Here is a 25,609-nt window from a genome sequence, read left to right on the forward strand (position 1 = left end):
TACTATGATAAGTGATTTCCTCACTAACTGATCATGGCAATTGGGTGCGGACATTGCAATGTCTAGTTTCCATGGTATTTACATACTCATATAATAATTTGTAATATACATTTGTGGACGAATCACCTCGGGAACGAGCTGCATGTACATTTTTCTTATTAATCAAGGACTTTTTGCAGGACTTATAGATGTAACTTTCTCTGGATCACTAGGTGTTGGTAACCTTAATCCAATAAGCAACAATATGATCATTATAACTGTCATAACTAACAATCCTACACATATGTTCTTACACTTACGACGTTTGCTACTATTTGACTCCATGAGTTCTCTTATTTCAGGCAAAAAAATCCAAATTCAAGAAATCAAAAATACAAAACTGTAAAATTGCAATTGTGGCAGCACAAATATTAACTGGATCTTTCTGTTCTTTTTTTTATCAGTGAGCAAAGCAAATTTGAAACTAAAACAAAACAGTTTTTTCTTAGTTCAAACGTTAGTTGCAAAACTCTTCTTGAACTTCTAAAACGTTTATCAAGCTTGTCTGTTAAATGTTCAAAAAGTCTCTAATAACATTCAAATGTCTCTAATAAATGTGCAGTTCAAAAATCAACCAATAAACACATTAAGGTTATAATGTGTCAGTTCATCAACTGGCAATGAAAGTTCAGTCCTGTGCCAAATTCAAGAATGCTCAACTGGATACATATTGTTACGACAAAATGTTGTAAATTCCTTCTCCCAGTTATTTGCTGCAGAGTATGTCCATTCAGAAGCTACGTACTTTTGACTAGAAACTTTAATTCTATTTGATCTTTGAGTTACATGTATATTAGTATCACAGTCACTCTGGCCAGATTCTTCAGTTTTTTCTGGTATCGTTGGGGGCACACGAACTACAGGCACAGCTTTCTCATGTGACCATTTGTTTCTGGGTCCAACTCTTGTTACTCCAGCACTAGGTCCTTCGTCACCATCTGAGCATTGCGGAGCCAACTGTTCTTTCTCGACCCTTCTGTACCAACCACTGCTGTTGACTCACTCAAACACCCCTCAGACCTCAATTGTGCTGAATCAGCCACTTGTCCATTCCCAATACCTTGACTAACTTGATCCCTCCGTCTCACTGTAAGCAACCCCTGCTGTATCCTCAAGGGGTCTACAACTTCACGAGTGTGGCTTGCATGCACCCAATTAGGGAGACAAGTGCACCTCACAGCTGCTGTGCTCACCAGCATGACCTGGTATGGGCCCTTCCAATGCCGTTCTAAGCTGGGCTTCCTCACATGTTTCTTCAGCATGACCCAGTCGCCCAGACACAGGTCATGGCAGAGCTCCTGCTTTGGCTGAACTGTAGCTTCTCTAACCTGATGAGACACAGAACAAACCATGTCATCTAGTCTTTTGCAATAATCCAGTACCAAGTCATCTGTGATGTTTGCAAGCTCATTTGCAGGTACAGCTGGCAAGCTCATGGTGTGCCCCATGATAATCTTATGTGGGGAGATACCAGTCTTTTTGTCTGGAGTACTGTGCAACTTTTTAAAACAAGACGCAATGCATCAGGCCATTTCAATGAGGTGGAGGTACATACTTTTACAGACCTGGACTTGAAAGTTTATTTAACCTGCTCCACCAATCCAGAAGCTTCAGGCCTGTAACAGCAATGTAGCCTTTGCTAAGCTTGTAATGCTGCACATAATAATTTCAGGGCTTCACTGTTGAATTATGTCCCTCAGTCTGACTCTAGAGAAGTTGGGAAGCCGAACCTCGGAATTAGCTCTCTAAGGGGCATAGTTATACTTATTTTGTGCTGAATTTGAGTCATTTTGGTTACGCAAATTCAGTGCAAAACGAACTCCATATTTATACTTTTGCGCTAGTCCTGTTTAGTGCCAAAGTTATGGAGAAAAGTCATTTTTGGGACGTGGAAACATGCCTTGCGTCAATGAGATGCAAGGTAGGCGTTCCCGTGCAAAACCACGCACGGGGGAGGAGGGGGTCAAATAATGGTGCAAAGCTTTCTTTGTACCATTATTTAACGCCTGGGTCAGGGCAGGCGCTAGGGGACCTGTGGGCCTATTTCCATGGTGGAACACCATGGAATACGTCCACAGGTGCCCTCCCCAGGCCCCAGGGACACCACACCCACACCAGAGGGACATTGGAGGATGAGGGACCCCATCCTATGTAAGTATAGGTAAGTACAGGTAACTATTTTTTTTTAAGTGCCACTAGGGGGCCTGAAATGGGCCCCCCTACATAACACTGTGTGCAATGGCCATCCCCAGGGTCCCCTGGTCCCCTGTGCTGGCCATTGGGGTGGTGGGAATGACTCTTGTTTTTCCTAAGACAGGAGTCATGTGGTATGGATGGTTTTGCATCAGAAAATGACACTAGGCTGGTTAGAGTCTTTTTTGTTTTTTACTCTAACCTGCTGTATGTAATTTTTTGGTGCAAAACCCCTTTCTCCCATACCGCCACCCCCATCCGGCTAATGTCATTTTCTTTTACGCTAGCCTACCCTTTGCGCCGGCTTGCCCCATTCCATAAATATGGTGCCCGGCTGGCGCTCAAGAATGTTGCAAGCCGGTGCAAAACATTTTGATGCAAAACTGCGTTAGTGCAGTTTTGCACCAAAAAGTATAAATATGCCCCTAAGTATCAGCTTTGCTACTGTAAGACTGTCATTTCTCCTGGTCAGGTAAGCCTCAACCCAAAGAGAGAAAACTTCATACAAAACCAAGCTGTATCTCAGCCCATTGCACAAGTGAAGTTCAATAAAATCTAGCTGCACCTTGTTGAAAGGGCCTACATTCATCTGCTGACATGTAACACATCGGTGACATAGGGCTTCTGCCATCAATCGGAATCTAGTGTTGAACCAAGTCTGTCTAAATGTCTTAATCATAGCATCATGACAAACATGATCCGGTCCATGATAATTCCTAGCCTCTGTGGTAACAACCTATTAGGCATCATATCTTTTCCATCACTTGAAACCCAGACATCATCTTCATCTTTTTTGACACAATCGTCTCTAACCAAACCTTGCTGTCCTTTCTCTGACACTTCTTCCTGCAATCTTTTAACATCCTTCTAGGTATCTATAGCAGTTAACAGAAGATTGTGACTCATCTCATCACTTGACTCACTGGAGTACTCTCCATTAAAGGCAGTATAATTTAGTGCACAATATGTTGCCACCTCACTGGCGTAGTTATTACTGAAAGTTACATAATCAGTGGCTTTGCGATGTGCAGAGCACTTCACAGTTGTAATCTAGGCAGGCAACTTTAATGCATGGAACAAATTATGGCCCGTATTTATACTTTTTTTAGCGCCGCATTTGCGCCGCTTTTTGACGCAAAACAGCGCAAACCTACAAAATACAATGGTATTTTGCAAGTTTGCGCCATTTTTGCGTCAAAAAACGACGCAAATTCGGCGCAATAAAAGTATAAATACGGGCCTATATACTTTATCTCCATTATGAATTGGTGAACTAGAAGAGGGTAGAAAGCTTCTCTGCATCCACAACTGTCCAAAGTTGTGAACAACACCAAAGCCATACTGACTACTGGTGAAAATTGTCACCTTCAGCTGCTCAGAAAAATACCATGCTCTTATAAGAGGAACTAGTTCAGCGACTTGCCAGAACGTCTAATTGAACACAAGCGGCTTCCACTACACCTGAGATTCTACAAACTGCATAACCAGCTCTCAGGGTACTATCATTGTCTCTTAAACAGGAGCGATCAACAAACATTACATAGTCATTTTCAGATAAGGGAATATTTTGAATGTCAGGTATTGGCTCGGTGCACAGTTGAGTAACATCTAGACAGTCTTGCTCAATTTCAACATTACAATCATCATTGACATCTTTATCATTCACAGATATAGGCATTAAAGTAGCAGGATTCAAAACGTTACAATGTTTGAGATTAATGTTCTGAGTGGCTAGTATGATGTGCTAAATTACGGGTCAAATGTGTACTTGTGAGATGCGGTTTAACAAAAGTTTCAAAGAATGGACCCATAACAATGCTTTTGCACTGTTCTATGCTGATACAGACTGCAGCAACTGACATAAGACAGCCAGACAATGATGAAGCCACAGGATGAAGAGTGGCAGAAAATTATGTAACAGGTCTGTAGGCACTCCATGCACGAGTAAAAAATGCAAGAGTGCATCACTCCCTCTCACAGCCGTACAAAGTAAAACATTTATTGTAATCAGGCATTCCTAGAGCAGGGGCACAACAGAGATTGTCTTGCAGCTCTGTGAAGGCACATTTGCAGTTGTCATGTGATGGTACTGGATCAGACACATCTTTGTGTGTCGGGTGACAGTTGTGGGAAAGTAACCTCTTTTTGGCATGGTTCCCCCACTTTTTGCCTGCTATCAGTATGCTTAGACTGTTTTCACTGGGATCCTGCTAACCAGGCCCCCATTGATTGTGCTCTCTCCCTCTAAATTTGATTGCCTAGGACTTTGTACACCCCACAATTGGCATACAGGTGCCCCCTTATAAGTGGCTAGTTTATATTTTACGTAGGTACCCAGGACATTGGGGCACCAGAGGTTCCCCATTTGCTTCAGCATGTAATGTGCCACCCATGGGAGCCCATGCAAAAGGTGTCTGCATGCTATCCATTGCAGCCTGCATGGAAAGGTGTATGCACCCTTTCACCACAGGTCATTGCATGAGATCACTGTAAGTCACCACTATTGTCAGCCCTCCTAGCCCAGAGGGCAGAGTGCTGGTCCCTGTGTGTGAGGGCACCCCTGCATGAGCAGAGGTGCACCTGCAAACTCCATTTCCATTGCATTGGACTTCATAAGTGCGGGGAAACCAATTTACCTGTGTATTTTACACAAGTCACTACCTGGATCAAGCCACATAATGGTAACTCCGAACAGGGGCATGTTTAGTATCAAACATGTTGGAATCACAACCCAATACTGTTGCCAGTATTGGTTGTATGATTCCATTCATGCTGGGGGCTTATTAGAGGACACCCCAGAATTGCTGTTACCAGTCTTCTAGGGTTTTCCAGGCAGACTGCGCTGCTGCCACCCCTCAGGCAGGTTTCTGTCCTCCTGCTGCTTGACCAGCTCAAGCAGGGAAAGGCAGAACAAATGATTTCCTGTGGGAGAGGGAGGAAACACCCTCTCCCACAGGAAATAGGAGATGCAAGGCTTGGGAGGGTAGCCTCCACAAGCCACCGGTTTGCTCTGTAGGACACATTTGGTGCCCCCCTTAAATAAACTGGTTTGCACCAGTCAAGGTAACCCAGTCCCTGCTCTGGCGCAAAACTGGACAAAGGAAAGGGGAGGGACCACTCCCCTGTCAATCACCACCCCAGGGGTGATGCCCAGAGCTCCTCCAGGTGGACACTTGAGTCTGCCATTTTGAAACTATGATGTGCAGAGGCCCCTGGGAGCATCTGAGTGGCCAGGTCAGACAGGTGATGTCTCATACCCCTTCTGCTAGGTGGTCTTCTGGCTAGTTGACCAATCCCTCTTTTAGTTTTATTTATGGACTCCCTTGTGTGTGGGTCCCCAGATTGAACATGCAAGACAACCAGGACTCCTCTACATTGTTTACTATGACTTCTGGCCACTGAAACCACAACTGGACTCTTCACGAACTGACAAGCCAGCAACTCTGGTATGACTTTGCTTTGCAACATTTACTGTGCATCCTCTGGGGTCGATGAATCTTCAGCCTGCACCAAGAAGCAGGCACCTACAGTAACGATGTCTGGCTGCGTCGATCTGCTCTCCTCTAGAACTGCATGGATCCTGCATCACAGGTGGTGGTCTGGAGTGGTCCCCTTGGCTCTCTCTGCCAGCTGTCCAACTTGGAAGATGATGAGCACTTGCCTCTCTTTGCAGGACAGTACCCCTGTGCACCACCACTCTTGCAGCTACCAAGGTTTGTTGCCTCCTGCTTCAATGGATCTTCAGGCTCTGAGTAGCCCAGGCCCCCTGCACTTCCTCCTGCCAAGCACAGTCTCCTCTCTGCTGCTCCAGTGACATGGGAATCCTCTTCAGGTGTGCTGACTGGGCCACATTGCGACTTACTGTGCCTGCTGCCAGTGGATTGCCTGTGGGGAGTGCGACTGCTTCTGCAGGCTCTTCCAGCTTCTGAAGATCATGCCAGACTCCCCTTTAAGGGTCGAGTCCCCTAGGCCTTGATGGTCCTCTTCAGCCTTGCAACTCTTCTTTTGCTCCTCTTGCACTTGCCAATGTTTGTTGGTTGTTCTCCAACACCACTGACCAACTGCAACCCAACAACCAACATGGGAGACCATCTGCACCACTCCAAGGACTCCTCTTTAGCTCCTGGGCTCCACAGCTGGTCGTCTTCTTCCCCCATTGACCTGGTTCTCATCCACAGAAGGGTGGGTAGTAGCTCCTGCCCTGACTGGACACTCCATCGTAGACTGGCCTCTGTCCCCTTCTTTTGCAGATCCTCTTCTTTCAGAATCCACAGTTGGTTTCTTCTAGACTGGTCCTGTTCTTGCACAATCCTTTTTCTAAGTCCTCCTGTCAGTCCTTGGGAAGACCAGGCACTTACCTCTGCTCCTGGCCACTGGGGGTCACTCAGGTACCTCTAGTGGTTCCTAGTTCTTCCAGCTCCTCTCTAAAAACTCCATGTCCTTGGGTGGGGGCTGTATCTCACATTCCACTTTCTTAGAATATATGGTTTGGCCCTCCTCTAGGGCCCTTACTATTTTCACTAAGTATTGCCAATGCTTGCTGTTTTTATGCTACTGTTTGATTGCTATTGTGTATATAACTAGTGTGTACTTACCGCCAGTTGCTGGGGATGCCTATAAGTAATCTAGTGTTGTGTTACTATAATAACACTCTGTGGTTCTTTCATGTGTGATAAGTGCTGTGTGACTATTGTGGTTTATACTGCACTTCTCACTGTATGGTTCTTTCATGTGTGATAAGTGCTTTGTGGTTCTCTCATGTGTGATAAGTGCTGTGTGACTATAGTAGTATTGCATAAGCTTTGCATGTCTCTTAGATAAGTCTTGGCTGCTCTCCTACAGCTACCTCTAGAGAGTCCTGGCTTCCTAGACACTGCCTATGCTTCCCTATAGGGGATACCAGGTCCTGGTATAAGGTGACAACACCATAGGTGTGTCCAACACACCAGAACAGCTTCCTACAACAGTAGCCAAACACTCCCAACAACATACTGACTTCTTTCTGCATCTTTGGGGGATTCATTTCCAGAATTGCTGAAATTCTTTCTTGCAACACCTTCCTAGCACCTTTCTAAATGTGGTTTCCTAAATACAGCACATTTTTCATACAATACTGCAATTTAGTCAGGGAAACCTTATGTTTATTCTCAGCTAAGTGGTACAACAGGGCAATGGAATCTCCCCTACAGGCTTATTGAGAATTTGATGCCACTAATAGGTCATCAAAGTACTTAACTAAAACTGAATGGTAGGGCATTTGAAGTGACTCCACATTCATTGTCAAGATCTGGCTAAAAATTGAGTGGCTTTCAGTATACCTTTGTGGGATTCGTCACCATGCCAAAACATGACTGCCAAACTGAAACGTGAAGACAAACTGCCTCTCCTCATGCACCGGTATGGAGAAGAAAGTCAATTACAGTGAACCACTCTGCTTCACATCCTTCATATAACCCTTCCTAACCTATCCTTCACCCTTCCTTCTACCTTTTTTTACATTCAATATATCTTCCTTCTTTCCCATTTCTATCTACTCATCCTACGTTCTACATTGCTCCCTATTGCTCTCCTATCGACACTGGTATTCTTTTATAGTAATAGGACCATTGTCTGCAGAGCTGTAGACAGAACAGGTCCCTAAAGAACTCCACTCTGCTTCAGCTGCTAAAGCAAGGGGTTGATGACACCCATTGGTATGATTGTAAGTTCAGCTATAGTGTGCTACAATTGTAATATATGCTCACAATGCAATTTATTCACACATCATACTATACCACTATTGTACCCTATCATATTTATAATTTATAAAAAGCCTATAGCACTGTATTGTCAAGTCCAGAATGCGAGGCCTGGTTTACATGCCTGGTTAGTAGACAATGTGAAGCATGAGGATATTTGGGGCCTTGTCACTACAGATTTGATGCTTACTGCTCAAAGGTGTGCCAGTGATGAAGAAGAGTGAAAGACTAAGGGGCATATTTTTCATTGAGTTGTGTCACACGTGGACCGCGCAAGGATGACTCAATTACTAAGTCAGATTTATCAAGCCACACAAGGCCACCTTGGATGGCCCTGCATGATTTGATAAATATAGAATAACGCAATGCAGCACAAATTGCTGAGTTGTGTTACTGTGCCCCAGGGAGGGGTTCCATAGGTGGAGCTTGGGTGCTCCCATGCATCTTCCCATCGATTTCGTCACATTCACAGATTTACCAAGACTAGTAAACCTGAGAATGTGTCAAAATACTATTCCTTAGCAGGGAAGGTGCAACAAGGAGAAATATCTTTATTTCTAGTTGTTTTGTCTTTCTAAGTGTGCTGCAGTTTCACTTACAAAGAGGAACATGTCTCAGAGGATTGTTTTTGTGCAGGAAGGTGTCCCTTTCTGCTCAAAAACAATCCTGCCTACAACACAGGCACACTTTCACCATGGTGCAAGGGTGCCTGCGTTGATGCTATGCAGCCAAAAGACGTCAGCACAAGGAAAGGACAGGAATGCACTGTATGATGTTAAATGAAGTACATTCCTGCCCTTTCCCTTTCAAACAGTGCAGCAAGGTGGCTCGCTGCGCTGCACTTTGTGAATGTTTGAAAATGTAGCCCTAAAAGAGTAGCTCTGTAAGTTTGTACTTCAGCCATTAGATCTTAGCTTATGGTTAGGTTGTCATAAAAGAAGATTTTATGTAGCCCTCTGGTGGCAAGCACATTTGTTGCCAGGTGACAGTGTAGTCATGGAGGAAACTGGTGGAGAATTCTTGGTGGCAGGATGTTGGTTCACCATGATTGATGTTAGTGGTTCAGCATTGACTTTGTGAAAGATCAATATTAGTGGAGGAAAGACATAAATCTTTATAGTGTGAGCAGTTTGCCTTGGAAAATTGGCGATTACACTCAAACTGGCGATTTCCCAATCAGAATCCAATCTGAGATTTTCTACAATTAAGGACAGAAGTGCAATTATATCCTGGGGGTGGGAGGTCGGACATAGGGATAAGGGAATCCACAAAATTAGTGGGAGTTTACTGGAAGGGATTTTTCAATGTGAAACATAGGCATGAATAAATGTACACCATATATCTGCGCATATGGTAATACATTTGTTGCGTGGACTTCTCAAAGAATTCCTCCACTACTTTTGGGAATCTTTGATTTGCAAATTGCTGGTAGTAGAACTAAACTGTGGGCTAAAATGAACTCAATATATAGGGGAAACCAATAGGAGTACATTTCCAAATACTTGTGATTCAGGCTCTTTGTTTTCATTATTGTCTCTTACACTAATAAGTGCATTGTGTTGAGATGCTCTGACATACCAATGATTTTGCAAAGTTTTGTTCTGGAATGTGCTAACATGTTTGATGGCTCTTGATCTTTCTAGCTAGCACATGGACGGATGTCTGCACCCCAACAACCTTTCCCTTCGCGGAGTCATCTGAAAAGACCAACCCAATTTGTGGCCCCTGAAACATGTGTTTCATGCAGGATGTGTCAGAGAAAGTCTGGGACCGTACACAGCAGACAGCGACATGAGAAGCGAGACCATCACTTTACAGCCAGCAAAAGAGGTACAGACATGCATGGACATAGATTCACTAAAGTGCCAGTGGTAGCAGAGCTGACATCATACATTCTTTGGGCCCACAAAGACGTCACATGGAGTCTCTAGTGCCACTCGACATCCCTTAACAGCCTCCTGTTTGCTTCTGAGGGGCTAAGGACAAAAAGAGCAAACTTCAGAAAGAGCCCCACTTACCTTCTCTTCCTGCTGTCTTCAGGGCTCTTGATATTAATGTTCAAATATAAATATACCCATCTTAAATGTGTGCTCCATTATTGCACCAGTCACTCTTGGCATGCTTCTCTTGGTCTGAAATCAGGAAACATGGTAATGTCCTGTTTGGTGACATTACCATGTTTCATAGTTTCCTCAATGAAAAAATCTTTGTTGGTGATTGTCAATGTTATGTTATATAGATCTGTTAGGCACACTTGTCACCCGCTAGGATATCCAGGCACCGAGCAGGTGTGAAGGACAAGCTTTTACCTGGCTGTGCTTTTCATGTATTGTGGGGTTGGTTGAAAAGCCAAGTCCTCAGCTTCTGGCAAGGTCTACCTAGGTCTTGCCAGTGATGTATTAAAATGAACGATCTCCGGCTCTCTTTCTGTGGATGTGCGGGTGCATACTAGTGACACTGAGTGCAGTTGTCTGGTGGGTTGGTAGAAGTGTAGGCGGTAGTTGAGGTGGCAGGTCCTATATTGTGCAGAGCCTTGAATGCATGGGGCAGAAGCTTGAACTGACTGCATTTCTAGATGGGGAGCCAAGGGAGTGCCCTAAGTTGCCGCGAGATGTGAGAGATACGAGGGAGTATGAGGATGAGCCTGGTGGTGGCATCCTGAATGGTCTAGAATCTTTGTATGAGGTGGGTTGAGATTCCATCATAGAGTGTGCTTCCATGGTCTAATCTGCTCATAATGAGGGCTTGTGTGACGGTGCGTCAAGTGATCTAGGGGAGCCATTTAAAGATCTTATGCAGCACCCAATAGGTGAGGAAACATGAGGAGGTTGACAAGGTTGATCTGTGGTGCAGTGGTTAGTTTGTTGTCCAGGATGAGTCTTAAGTTTCTGCTGTGATCCAATGAGACATGCATGGGTCCTCATTACGTAAGCCACCACTACCAATCCCAGAGTGCGCTTTTGGTGCCTAAGATCAGTACTTCTGTCTTGTTGGTGTTGAGCTTCAGGCAGTTCTGTTTAATCCAGTCCCCCCACCCTGGTCATGCAGTTCAAGAAGTTCGTATTGGTGTAGGGGTTGATGTTGATCCCATGGGTTCCGATGATATTTGTGAGCGGTGTCCCATATATGTTGAAGGGGATTGGGCTGAGAGACAAACCTTGTGGAACTCATCAAATTAGATTCTTGGGTACCTAAGTGTATGGTAACGGCCTTATTCTCTGGATCTGCCTGCGAGGAATAACATTATCCTTGGGATCTGCCTGCAAGGAATGAGATTATCCTTGAATAAAATGTGTTAATTTTGTCTCTTTTTTTTTGGTTAGGAAATGTTCTTCCCCATCTTTCATAAGTCTATGTGGATTTTTGAACTTGAAGCACAGAGAATCAAATTTTTTTGTACAAAAAGGTTAGTCATAGACTCGCATTTCTTTGTTACTATCTCGATGACATGTTAAAATGATTTGCAACCAACACAGTATTACATGAGTTAAGCCGCAGCTTTGGAACCCATTTTGCCCTTTTTGTGTTGGTGCAAAGTTTTGTGTCATGGACTGGAACAAAATGTGTTTGCTCCATTCCATAACAACAAAGTTACAAATATTGCAGTGTAGATTTGTCTCAGTTTAGGGCACTAAGGCAGCGTTTTTGCAGTATTGCCTTTTGTTTCTTGCAGCTGTGGTCTGTCTTTAGGGGACGTATACTTGAGGTTTGAAAATAACCTAGGCTGAAATGGATTCCATGACTCTTGTGTGAAATGTGCTCATGCAAACTGCATTTAGTGCATTTTCCAAAACCTTTTGAATCAGATCTGATGCAAAACAGGTCAAATATTAAATGCAGCAAACATATTCTGGTCAAGAAAGGTTTTTGAACCAGTGCAAAAATTAAGAAAATTGATTAAGAAACTGTAACACACTGCTTTATGTATGGATCATTTTTAGTGAATAATTGCTAAATTATTGATGAAATCCCCATCCATGAGTAACCCCTTTAAAACACTATAACAAACTATATTTTCCCTGACTTTGTTACTTAAGTAATAAAAAATTAAACACATTTTCTTCCAATACAGTAATATGTTCTACATTTGAAAAGTCAGAACATGTATTTGTTCCACTTCTTAGTTATACGCATCAACAAAAGTGTGAAATTACATTGTGCCGTGCCACGCCCTTTGCAGCAATAAAGGTGCAAATGGATTTGCCCCCCCTTGTCTTTTTTTAAAGTTTCTGCATAATGGTCATAATCCTTTCGGGATCTTAAAAAAACATAAAACAAACTTATTTTATACTTTGTATGCTGCTTTTGTAATAAGAAATGGAGTAAACTGATTTTCCTTTAAGTTTAATTTAATCTTTCCTACTTTGAAACTGATATTGCTTCACTATTATTCAAATGTAGCAAAAAATGGAGCAATTTCAGTTGACAAACATCTTTATGAGGTGTGTACTGGTGTAAATTCTGTTTTGCTCCATTATAGCCTAATAGCCCGCTGTAGCAGGCTATACCGGCCATTAAAGACTTGCTCCAGCATTAACAAGGGAGTGTGACTTTAAGGTCGGTATAGCTCAGCTACCGAGGGATATGGGCTATTATAACATTCTGCCACAAGAAGGCATAATAAATAAATCAAAGGCCTCCCGGAGCTCGAGGGGATTGAAATCCCACTGGGCTCTGTGAGGCCTTTGTTCACAACAACAGCTGTGAAGGAATACATTGGAATGTTGGAGCTCAGGGCTTTTACTTGCCATTAGAAGCCCAGAGCACTCCATTGTTTTAAATGGAGCTCCTAACATTCCAGTGTTCTAATACTTATTAGAACATTGGAATTTTGGGAGCTCCATTGGAAACAAATGAGTGATTTGGGTTTCTAAAGGCTGGTAGAAATCTGGAGCTCCAATATTCCAATGTTTGCTTCACAGCAACAATTGTGAACAAAGGCCTCATGGAGCCTGGGGGGTTTCAGTCCCTTTGAGCTCCGTGAGTCTTTTGTTTTATTTATTTGCGCTCTAGTGGCAGAATGTTCTAACAGCCTTAAGCCTTCCATAGCTGGGGTATACCTGCCATTAAGGGCCTGCTCCCTTGTTAAAGGCCCATGCCTTCGGCTCAGTCCTTTAACGCTGGAGCGACCTTTAATGGGGCTATAAGGCTATATTATACAAGAAGCGATATGGTTGAAAAAGAGCATTCACTACATTTTTGCATCAGCGTAGCATTTTTGCAATCTGGCTTCTGATCTGTGAAAACTGCCAACTTTCGAATTGAGTTTCAAAGTGGAGGTTCAAGTTGTTTTTCACTTAGTTTTGCAATTGACTGGATTTATTTGCCAGAATATACTTCAGTGTTGATTATTCCAAATTATCTGTATTTGCCCAGCACAAATGTCTACAGGATACCCATCGGACTCCATTTTATATTACAAAAGTCCCAAGCAACTGAAAGAATTCATTGAAACCTCTCTTCTGCCGGTGCCAGAAGCCTTGAGACCTGCCTGTGAATCCGAATTGGAGGCTGTAATCTGTGTCATCAGAGAATGCTTTCCACTTCCAGTGACTCGCCTGACCAAGGTAACGTATATATCAGTTTGTAGAGGGTCATTCATAAGACTGCATCCCACAACAATGGGCCTGAACATCATGCATCGCGGGTCACACATACAGTCATATCTTGACATTGTTTGGGCCCGGGCAAGGCAAACTTTGAGACCTCCTGATGTTAGGTAGAAAGAGAGAGATAGAATGGAGAGAGATGAGGCAGTGGTGGGAGAGATGTGAGGTGGAGAAGGACATGAGTTGGAGGCACGGGAGAGTGATAGAGTTGAGTGGGAGAGGGGTGAGATCGAGGGCTTGGGGAGAGGTAAAGTGTAATGAAGTGATGAGGTCGAGAGAGAGAGAGAGGTTACATTTAGAGGATTAAATGAGAGGGAAGAGAGATACCGAGAGGTGACAGAAAGAGAGTAGAGAAAGACAGTAAGAGTCACGAGGTAGAGAGCGGAGCTAGCGAGGTACACATGCAGAGTTAGGCACAGAGAGGTAGAGAGAAGAGAGGTCAGGAGTTGGATAGAGAGGTGAATGGAGAGAGGTGAGGTAGATATAGGTGAGGCAGAGAGAGGTCATGTAGAGAGACAGGGTAGGTGCATAAAGATGTACAGGCATGGAGTGAGGGGGGCGAGAGAGAGAGGTAAATATTGGAGTCGGGTAAAAGAAGCGAGCAGGCATAAGCAGAGACCAAAAGATGATATTTTAATTTAATTTACAACAGCTGTCGAGGGCAATGGTTCTATGAATCCTTTCAGTTATCATTTTGCAAGGGTAGCTCCTTGAAACGTGTGGGCCCTAGGCAATTGCCCTCTATGCCCATGCCATGAAACGTATCTGCACACGCACATCGGGATGTGGCTATCATTGGGGCAGCGAGTACAGTGGCAGCGATGCCCAGAGATGGGCTCAGTCTCCCCAGTAATGGCTGAAGGTAAATTAGATGAGGCCTATTCAGATTTCTAGGGCTCACCTGAGACAGCACACATGCGATGATCTACTGTTTCTTTAAAAAAATAAATTAAAAAAAGGGGCTTTTATTCTTCCCATTAGGTACCATTGTTTGGATTCATTGTCACTCTTACTTCCTTCTTTTTCATTGGTGAGCGCATGCCTGCACCTTACCTTCACTTCAACTCTTTGTTTTTCTTTTCTTTTCTGGAGCATCGACCGAGTACTGATTGATTTCTTGATTAGTGTTCTTCAGCACTGCTTATGCTCAGATTGTGTCCCTCTATTTTTTGTGAGTATGTATTGTTTGTTTTATGCGCTTTTTTACATTATCCTATGCCACTTTCTCTCGTTTTTTAGCTGTTTTTATGCCCCTTCATTTTTGCTTTTTTGTCTTGGGCCCACCTCTTCCTTTACTCGTCGTTTCCAGATTTTGCAAAACGTAACTTTCCAGTAAGCCTCTTTTTACTGGCCAGTCTTGTCCGAGCCGCATAACAAAACAACACAATTTATTACATAATAAAGTTGCAGGTTGCAGCAGTCACTAAGGGTGCATTGTATCAACTGGTGATATTGGCACTTGCCTAAATGCATTTGTATGCATGTTGCTAGCAGTTTATAAGTTGTACTAGTCAATAACATGCTGTACCGTACTCATGCCATAATACTATACAATAACGGGCCAGGACCTTCCACACTATAAAATCACAGACCATACCAGTAAAAACAATGACAGTCCATACCATATCATACCACACTATACATAAACATGCCATACCATACAATAACAGCCCATATCATATTATAAAATGACAGACCATACCATGCGCTACAATGACAGACATTCCATATCATGCCATCCAATCCTTTTATCTATTCGCACTGTGATCCCTCAAGTCCCCCTGCCTCTCCTTACCTCTACCCAACCCTGAATCTTCTAGTCACCCTCTATCCATCCCTAAAATCACTTTTTTAAGTGTAAAGTATGTTATTTAAAAAGCAACTACATGCATGCTAAAGGTCATGTATGGGAAAGGCTGTGAGGTAAACGCTGTTTCCCCTCAGGCTGGGCACAAATATTTTGGGGACACTGTCAATTGTTTTATACCCTTCAGTATGTTTGGTGGGCACCTTTGCCTGTTTGACAGTTTGTTCCTTCCTGCACACCCTATACTTTAGATTTTGCCTGAGACAGCACATGCTTTGTTGCTTGAAAGGCTTTTTTTTTTTTTACTTAGAGGCTTAGAGACCACTGATTGCTTATCATTGGTTGGCTTCATCGTCACTCTTATTGCCTTGCTTCTTTTTGGTCAGCAAGTGCTGACTTTACTTCCTATTTGTTTGTGTGTTCCTACTCTGGAGCATGGCCCAATTACTACTTTCATGCCCAGTGTCCTTGCACTGCTTGCCCTTTTCAGAGATACCTTTTTTCCATTTACTTGCACCTCTTTCCTACCTCCCACTCCTGCATTGTTTCTTGCCATACCTGCACTCCCCACCTGCTTTGTCGCTTGTTGGGCCCACCCCTCCCTTGTTGTGGTGTGCCCCATACACCCCCGCTGCTGCTTCTTCACTGGTTACCCCTGCCTGTCCAGCCAGAAAAGAAACACCCAAACGTCTCAATAACAGGTGTCAAAATGCTACTCAGCTGCTAATGGCACTGTGTTCCCTTCTCTGCAAGATCTTTTTGGTGCTGTCTTCATGCGTGGCCAAATGACAAACTTCAGCTCAGATGTAAGATAATTAAATGTTTTTTAATTTGTGAAGGAAGAGAATAATCCCTTACTAAAAAAACGGATGACCTCCCCTTCGCGATCAGTGCTGGCCATGTCAAAAATATTTGTTTCCTCTAGATTTTCAACCATGCTGCACAGCAGCTGCACTCTTGAACAACATGGCTAAAAGAAATTGACAAAGCCCATAAGCAAAACCTATTGGCTTTCTTTTTTGAATACACATAGCTTGCATCTGGCTGGCTCTGTGTTTACCTTTCATGAAAAATGGGGGTCCAGAGGAGTAGAAAGAAGAGGAAAGGGAGAATAGAGAGGAAAGGGTTGAAAAGAAAAACAGACGGTGTGGGCCCAAACAATTGTGGCCCCAAGCCATGCAATGTTTCTGCACATACACATTTGAGGGCACAGCTATCACTGGGACAGCCAGTACAGGGGCACCAGGGCCTAGAGATGGGCCCAGTCTTCCCTGTACTGGCTGCAGTTATATTAGGGGACTCCTGATCAGATTTCTTTCAATACACAGAGTCTGCCTTTAGCTGGCTCTACGTTTACCTTTCAGGGAAAATGGGGCTCCAGAGGAGTAAAACATGAGGGGCAAAGAAAAAGGAGGGTAAAATATTAGAAACAGAGGAGGGCATAAAAACTAACAGAATGGGTGAAGGAAATAAGACTGTGAAAAAAATGACAAAGAAAAGCGAACGTGCAAGTGAAGAAGAAAATGGGTCCCTAATAAGGAAGACAGAGGAAAAGGATAAGACCAAAAGAAGGGGACAGGGATGAGAGTGAAAAGGAGGGGGGATATGAGAGGATGAAGAAAAAGGAAAGCTGGGCAGAATAAGGAACTTGGACATATGTAAGTTGAGACTCAGCTCTCAATAATGCAGCAAATACAAAGAAGCCAGGGTCCAGGGATTTGAAGGACCCACTGCACACCAATTACATATGCATTTTAATACCAGCGTGGGGGTCTATTGTCTTTGCTTACATTATGGCACAGGCCATCTAGACTACACCACTGACATGGATGTAAATTTAACAAAGTGCCACTTTTGCAGGTGGCACATCACACAATGTTTGACTGCCGATGAAATCAAAGCGTTGACCAGTTGACCCATCCTTAACCCCTCAATACACTTCTTTTTGCTACTGTGGGTTCGGGGACGTGTGGTAAGGAGTGAAAATTACAGACAATGCACAGAGCCTTTGGAGCAATATTTGCTTTATCTTAGTTTTGCTACCATCAGGACGCCTCTGAATGGGGGTTGCAAGAACAGGGCCAGGAGGCTCTAAAGGGATGTCATAGGTAGGAACTGCCACCCCAGTTGATGTTCATGAAGAAGACAACTCATACTGAGGCACCCAGCAAATGAGACTCAGAAAAACAGAGTAGCAATTATTGTGATCATGGCATATAAAAGGGATGGTAAAAAGTAATGCTTTGAACCATGGGCAAGAAGGAGGCAGGCGCCTTCAGTAGTGACTGAAAACCAGAATAAAGAGCAAACCAACCATACTCCATGATGAATTTTTCTGTAGTGAGCTCCATCAGGCCTCCTGTTCAGAGGCTCCAGTCCCTCATCCTGGACATACAGTTGTGCCTCATCCTGGATAAAGAGTTGTCTGAAAACACTACCATGTGTGGCTGAAATGAAGGTGGTCAGAGTGATACCTTATTTTAATGATTTATGTATCTTATGTAGACGATGTGGTGTTACTCCAAAAAGTGAGATACTTTCCAAGATCAGAAACAAATGGGTAAAACTCGGGACACCTGGCCCCTGTTTCTTGTGTAATGATAAATGCTGCCCTGCAACTGCCTATAGGTGAAGGTGGAAATGCTCTTAAAAAAACCCACACAGTTCACAGTCAACCCACTCTAGATAAGCAGTTGATGGCCTTCTTGGTGACGTATTGACCCTGCAAGGTATGCAGTGCCTGTATCTTAGAAATAGCCCAGAGCTCAACCAGGGGAAATGTTAGATCATGAAATGCCTGATTTGTTTCAGAAAAAATAGGCAAGGTTTTAACAACATTTAGGGGCATATTTAAGAGTCTGTAGCACTACCGGAGCGACACTTTGCGTGACGGTCCGGTGACGCTAAGCACTGCTCCATATTTACAAGGAGGTGGAACGCTACTTTTTTGTGGCGTTGCACCTCCTTGTAAATATGGGCCCCTCCAAAGCAGTTTTCGGCATCAGAGGGGTGTGCAATGGGTGTTGTTGTGGGCGTTCCACTGCAACACCCATTGCTTTTGACACTGCCTCAGATTTACGAATTGTTGTAAACCTGAGGCAGCGCCAAAAACTAACGCCACCCAAGGGGTGGCGTTAGTTTTTTCAGCACACATAGAAGTGACAAATCGCCTTGATAGATGTTTATGTGCAGGAAGGGACACCTTCCTGCACATAAACAATCTATCCTCTCAATGCGGACACCCTTGCACTATGGTGCAAGGATGCCAGCATTGGCGCAGGCAGCTTAATTCAGCACTGGCACAGGGTGAAACACAGAGGTGCACCATATTCCTGTAAATGCGGTGCATTCCTGCATTTCAAAAGTGGCGCAGCATGGCGCTGCTTTTTTTGGAGCAGCGCTGGCCCACTTTAGCATAAATCTGGGCCTTATTGTGAAAGAGCAGAACAGCTACTTCAGGAATGCCGGAGGACCCACCTTCTAGCCTTTTGCACGCACCAACTTGGGTTATGCCCAGAGCCTGGCCCCCCCAGAAGCAATCTGCTCTATGTGGTGATTCCCAGGTTGTGCATGGATGACGAAGTAAATTAAGAAGGGTTGCCAGAAGCCGTAGGCCTCTCGAAACTCTTGGATGCCTGAAAATCCTATTCTGCCACTGCCACACATGGTCGGAGTGCAGACTATTAGCTATTGATATAAGGGCAATAAATTGTTGTGAAATGTAACTAAAGTCTTGAGTAGTAGGTATATAGAAAATATGTTGCAATATTTATTTAGCACCTTTATTTGCTCAGAGAATATCTGTGGCGTTTTTACACGGGTCTCAATGTAATAGGTAGTTGATAGTCCAGATCTAATCTAGCTTGAATACATACAGTATGTGTGAGGAGTTACCACTGAAATGTTCTTGTACTGTTGATGAACTATTTGTTACAAATAAAACATGGAAATAGATAACGGTGCATGTGTTGTAAGGATGGCATTATTTTTCCATGGGCTGCCTTCTAAGTGCCAAAGACATACGGTTTCCAGACTTTGAAGAGAACCTGTCATTTTGCTGCTTGCTGTTTAGTAAAATTGTTTGCCTGATGCTGATGATGTAGAAGTGGTGAGCGTATGTAGCATAAACATATTCAAAACAATGACTGAGCCTAGAAAAGTTGTAGTAATGATTTAAATGATGTAATACACCAGTCAAGTCTGCAAAATAAATGAAAATGTATCTTATATTTGCGAACATGTTTTGGCTGTGTATAATTTGATACAATTTGCATCACTGTACAATTTTAAGTGAATGCAAAAATAGTGGAACAAATTATTGAATTTTATGAAATTCTCAAACAGTTCAAGTAGTCTTAAAAAACTAAAACATTTATAGTTTTTAGCAATACTAACATGCATAACATTTAGAATTTTCATGTAGTGTGAGACCTGTGACAAATGCACATTTGTTTCTGTACGGGCAAAATAATTTTCTCAAAACGGGGGACACTTTGTGCTACTCTATCGAACATTTCCTCATCATTTCCACCCAAGAACTGGACTACCAGAAATACATTTACAAGCATTTCCATGGTGAAAAATATCTACAAATGGTATGTGTATACTCAAAAACCTAATGATCTTGTGGGTGTTCTACATTTACAGGTAGATGTCCGTAGTATGACCACAAACCTGAACCCATCTCTGAAATTCTGAATGCAGACATGTCACTATAGTGAAAGAGTTTCCATATTCATGAGTCCTAAGTGATAAAAAAAAACTCCACTAGTTCTGTTTCTGTAGACCAAAGGTGGGATTTTTTTCTTGCAAAGGCTTTTAAACTAAATGTGTGTCATTCTGGGTAACTCACATTTTTTCTCTGTTCTTGTGTTCTTATGTCTGCTAAAACTGACAACACAAGAGTCGTTTCAGATCGCAGCAGAGGTTATGGAAGAAAACCTATTTTTATGCAGTATTTTACAGTATGTGTAACCAGATCAACATTAAAACCATTCAAAAAGAGAACCCTTAATATTACAATACATTCTTCTTTGTTTGCTGTTCCTCTGTTCGATCTATATTCAGCTTTCATTGTAAGCTGACCAAACTCAACCCCGGCAGAGCGCCGGGCTGCTGCCGCACCACCCCGAGACGCACCCACGGTCCTTTTACCTGCCGCAACTGCCGATTCACCTGCCTACGGCCCCCCAACGCACCCCACAAGAACAACACCCCCGGACACAACCTCAAATGCATCCTGATCAACACGCGATCCGTCCACAGACACGCCATCGAACTGTGGAATCTCATCGACTCAACAGCCCCGGACATCGCCTTCCTCACTGAGACCTGGATGAACCCCTCCTCGGCACCCGACATCGCCATAGCCATCCCTGATGGATTCAAAATCATCAGGAAAGACTGCACCAACCGCACCGGAGGCGGCATCGCCATCGTCCACAAGAGCTCCATCCGCATCACAACCAACACCGACCACACACTCTCCGACGCTGAACACCTCCACTTCCAAATCCACAGCGACCCCAAAACCACCCTCAGAGGAACCCTCATCTACAGACCCCCCGGACCACGCACCAAATTCAGTGAAGACATCGCAGACTTCGTCAGCCCACACGCCCTTCCCTCCGCCGACTACATCCTCCTGGGAGACCTCAACTTCCACCTGGAGAACTACAATGACAACAACACCACCACCCTACTGGACAACCTCTCCAACCTCGGACTCAAACAACTGGTCAACACCCCCACCCACTACGCCGGACACACGCTCGACCCCATCTTCTCCTCCAGCAAACACATCTCCTTCAACCACACCACCAAACTCTCCTGGACGGAACACAGCTGCGTCCACTTCAGCTACAGGAAAACCACAACCCACCACCACGCTCAACAACCACCGAGAAGACAATGGAACCCAATCACCGCCAACCAACTCACATCAGCTCTCTCCCAGAACCCGCCCACCAGCACCCCAGACCCCAACGAAGCAGCCAACAACCTCACGAGCTGGATCTCCGACTGCGCTAACATCCTGGCTCCCCTGAGGACCCGAGCGAACGGAGCCAACCACAAAAGAAGCTCCTGGTTTAACTCCACCCTCAAGGACTCCAAAAAACAATGCCGCACCTTCGAGAAAACCTGGCGCCTCGACCAGACCGACAAGAACATGTCAGCCCTCAAAAACGCCACCCGGAAACACCACCAACTCCTCCGCGCCGCAAGAAAATCATCCTTCAAAGACAGACTTGACAACAACTCCCACAACAGCAAAGAACTTTTCAGCATCGTCAGAGAACTCTCCAACCCGACGCCGAAAACAACGCCATCACCCCCTCACAAGACCTCTGCGACTCCCTCGCAGCCTTCTTCCACCACAAAATCACCGACATCTACAACAGTTTCACCACAACAAACGCGAACCCACCACCAGAACCCACCCCCCACAGCACCACCATCCACGCCTGGAACCCGATCACCACCGAGGAAACCACCCGCACGATGAACTCCATCCACTCAGGATCACCCGCCGACCCATGCCCCCACCACATCTTCAACAAAGCCGACAACATCATCGCCCCCCATCTCCGAGACGTCATCAACACATCCTTTACCACCGCCACCTTCCCCGAGAGCTGGAAACACGCCGAACTCAACGCCCTCCTCAAGAAGCCGACAGCAGACCCCACAGACCTCAAGAACTTCCGACCCATCTCTCTCCTCCCGTTCCCAGCAACGGTTATTGAGAAAACCGTCAACACTCAACTGACAACCTTCCTCGAAACCAACGAATCACTCGACCCCTCGCAGTTCGGTTTCAGGGCCAACCACAGCACCGAGACCGCCCTCATCGCAGCCACGGATGACATCAGATCCCTGACCGACAAGGGAGAGACCGTGGCCCTCATGCTCCTTAACCTCTCCGCAGCCTTCGACACGGTATGCCACCGCACCCTGATACAGCGCCTCAACAACGCCGGCATCCGAGGCAAGGCCTTGGACTGGGTCATCTCGTTCCTCGCCGGAAGAACTCAGAGAGTCCGCCTCCCCCCCTTCAGATCAACAGCTACCGAGGTCATCTGCGGCGTCCCACAAGGATCCTCCCTCAGCCCTACCCTCTTCAACATCTACATGACGCCCCTGGCAAACATCGCACGCAAACACGGACTCAACCTCATCTCCTACGCAGACGACACTCAACTCATCCTCTCCCTCACCAACGACCCTTCCTCTGCTAGAACCAGACTACACGAAGGAATGAAGGAAGTAGCGGACTGGATGACGGACAGCCGGCTTAAACTCAACACCGACAAGACGGAAGTCCTCATCCTAGGCCCTACTCCCACCGCATGGGACGACTCCTGGTGGCCCCCCGCCCTAGGCAGCACTCCCCAACCCACCGACCACGCCCGCAACCTGGGCTTCATCCTGGACTCCTCCCTCTCCATGACCAGACAAGTCAACGCGGTCACATCGGCATGCTTCAACACCCTTCGCATGCTCCGCAAGATCTTCCGCTGGATCCCCACCGACACAAGGAAGACCGTCACCCACGCCCTCGTCACCAGCCGCCTGGACTACGGCAACACCCTCTACGCCGGCACCACGATCAAACTACTTAAGAAACTCCAACGTATCCAGAATGCCGCCGCACGCCTCATCCTGGACGTCCCGAGCCACCACCACATCTCCGGACACCTGAAAAAGCTTCACTGGCTCCCAGTCAGCAAGAGGATCATGTTCAGACTCCTCACCCACGCACACAAAGCCCTTCACAACCAAGGACCCAAACTCATCAACCACCGAGTCTCCTTCTACGTACCCTCCCACACCCTGCGATCGACCGGACAAGCCCTGGCAGCTGTCCCCCGCATCCGCAAAGCCACCGCCGGAGGCAAATCTTTTTCTTACCTCGCAGCGAAGACCTGGAACTCTCTCCCCAGCCATCTCCGCTCAACACAGGACCACCTCTCCTTCAGAAGGCAGCTCAAGACCTGGCTGTACGAGCAATAACCCCCTCCCCCCCAGCGCCTTGAGACCCTTTTCGGGTGAGTAGCGCGCTTTATAAATGCCAATGATTGATTGATTGATTAAGGTGATTTGCTCTCTGTGGTTTGTTCACAGTATTTACTAATAATTGAAGGATTGCTGACCTCAATGGACAGCACAGTAGTTGTCTGCCAATATTTGCATTGTTTAGTCCGGTGTTAGCAAATGCCTTTTGATTTTAACACGTATGTATAATATACTTAAATATAAGGCCTCTCAGACACCCCTCTTCATCAATTGGTCTGTAGTTGCATCATTCACATTTAACTACCACCCTCTCCAGCACATAGCATGTAACCGTGGGTTTGACTACTTCAGCCATTGGTTAACTTTACTTTGAGTGACTACATTTTGCTCTCTCACAAGGAGAACATTCACATGCAAGCTAATTCCTTTGAGTGCCAGTGCTTTTGTTTTAACTTTACAAATACTTTAGAGTTGCCTTTATGTTTAGAGCCTGTAGTGATAGAAGGGTGCTTCTGATGCACATTCCAGCTTTATCAAATCCCATCTCCTGCCACTAATGTTGTAAATTCATTTTGGAGTGTTTTGCTTACCATATTGTTATCATTTGAAACTGTTCTGTATTTACTTGTTTTTATATCCTGTTTTTACTTTCTCTCCTTTCTTTCCTTCTTTTGTTCTTTCTTTCCCTTGTCTTTCTTTCTTTCTCTTTCCTTTTTCATCGTCTCTCTTTCCTTCTTTTTTCCTTTTCTTTCCTTGTCGGTGTCTTTCTTTGTTCTTAACTTTTCATTTTTGCCATTATTGTTTTCTTTCATTTCTTCTTTCCCATGCTTTCTTTCCTTCTCCTTTATCTCATTCATTCTTTCTTTCCCTTGCTTTTCTTTCTTTCTTTCTTTCTTTCTTTCTTTCTTTCTTTCTTTCTTTCTTTCTTTCTTTCTTTCTCTCCTCCCTTCTTTCTTTCTTTCTTTCTCTCCTTCCTTCTTTCCTTTTCTTTATGACCTTCTCACTGTTTCTTTCTTTCCTTCTCCCTTCCTTCTCTCCTTTCCTTTCCTTCCTTCTTTCTTTCATTCCGGGTTTCTTTCTTTCATTATTTTTTTATTTTATTTTCTTTTCGTCCTTATTTCCTTCTCTTTCATTCCTTCCCTTTTTCATGCTTTCCTTCTCTCCTTCTTTCTTTCATTCTTTCTTTCTCTTTCTTTGTCTTCCCTTTTCGGTTTCTTTCACTGTTTCCTTCTCTCGTTCTTTCCTTCACCTTTTCTTTCTATCATTCTCACTTTCTTTCCTTCTTTCTTTCATTCTTGCCTTCTTTGATTACTCTTTTTCCTTCTCCCTTTTCTTCGGTTTTTCTCTCTCTCTCTTTCCTTCAGTCTCTCTCTCTCTCTCCCCCTCTCTTCTGCCTGTAGCGAATGACTTTTTTTTACATAGATGAGGGCCCGGCATATTTCCAAACAATAATGTTTTGGCAAAACGATGAAAAAACAATTGTCAGACAGTTGGAAGGAGGCGCCAGATCTATTGCTTTCGCCAATACTTGTTGTTAGGTGTCCTTGATTGATTTGCATGTTTATGTTCTAACAATCTCATGATAAACCCTATTGTTGCTCAGGGAGGCTCTTATGTCAAAGGAACGGATACTCAAGACTGGTCGGATATTGATCTGGTGCTGTTTACTGATGCATTTGGGAGTCTGGAAGACTGCAAAGAGAATCTGACTGAAGTCTTAAAAGGACTGGAAAAAAGGCTGAAAAGATCTTCATTGGCCAGCAGGTCAGGAATTTAGTTTTTCTAGGCAAATTATGATATGCTATGTATTGGTAATGCTGAATATAAATAATAAATGTAATCCAATCACATGCCCCATCTGTGCCTACAACCATTTGGATTGTGTGTTTTATAAGCACAAATTGGAAATATAATTTCATATTCTTGATGGTGCAATTCTGCTCAACAGTAGGCAGGAACCACAGCTATACAGTCTACCCTTTGAATTTGTAGGTAATAAATGTGTGATGAAAAAAACATGATGGTAATGTTGATGGTTGGACAAAAAAAAAAAAAAAATTGGGCGCACAATCTCTTTGTAAATCATTAAAATCCAAAGTGATGTATGAGGCATGCACATCACTAAATTTGTTTGCACTAAGCACAACACAACACATGGGTCAGTATAGCACCAGAAATCACTTCTGGTGCAGGGGGTAGCACTGCGT

The 25,609-nt window shown here is 44.3% G+C and overlaps 1 protein-coding gene across 3 annotated transcripts in view; it reads left to right on the forward strand.

Moving 5' to 3' along the window:
* LOC138282758 (2'-5'-oligoadenylate synthase 1-like) overlaps window positions 1-25,609 on the forward strand; it is a 172,683-nt gene that overhangs the window by 54,934 nt on the left and 92,140 nt on the right. For all 3 annotated transcript variants that reach the window (XM_069220835.1, XM_069220670.1, XM_069220754.1), the window contains exons 3-5: window positions 9,614-9,800; window positions 13,347-13,537; window positions 25,006-25,166. In XM_069220835.1, coding sequence (XP_069076936.1) covers window positions 9,614-9,800; window positions 13,347-13,537; window positions 25,006-25,166 — 539 coding nt within the window. The remainder of the gene's footprint in view (window positions 1-9,613; window positions 9,801-13,346; window positions 13,538-25,005; window positions 25,167-25,609) is intronic.

Source organism: Pleurodeles waltl, chromosome 1_1 (assembly GCF_031143425.1).
Source record: "Pleurodeles waltl isolate 20211129_DDA chromosome 1_1, aPleWal1.hap1.20221129, whole genome shotgun sequence".
Taxonomy (NCBI): domain Eukaryota; kingdom Metazoa; phylum Chordata; class Amphibia; order Caudata; family Salamandridae; genus Pleurodeles; species Pleurodeles waltl.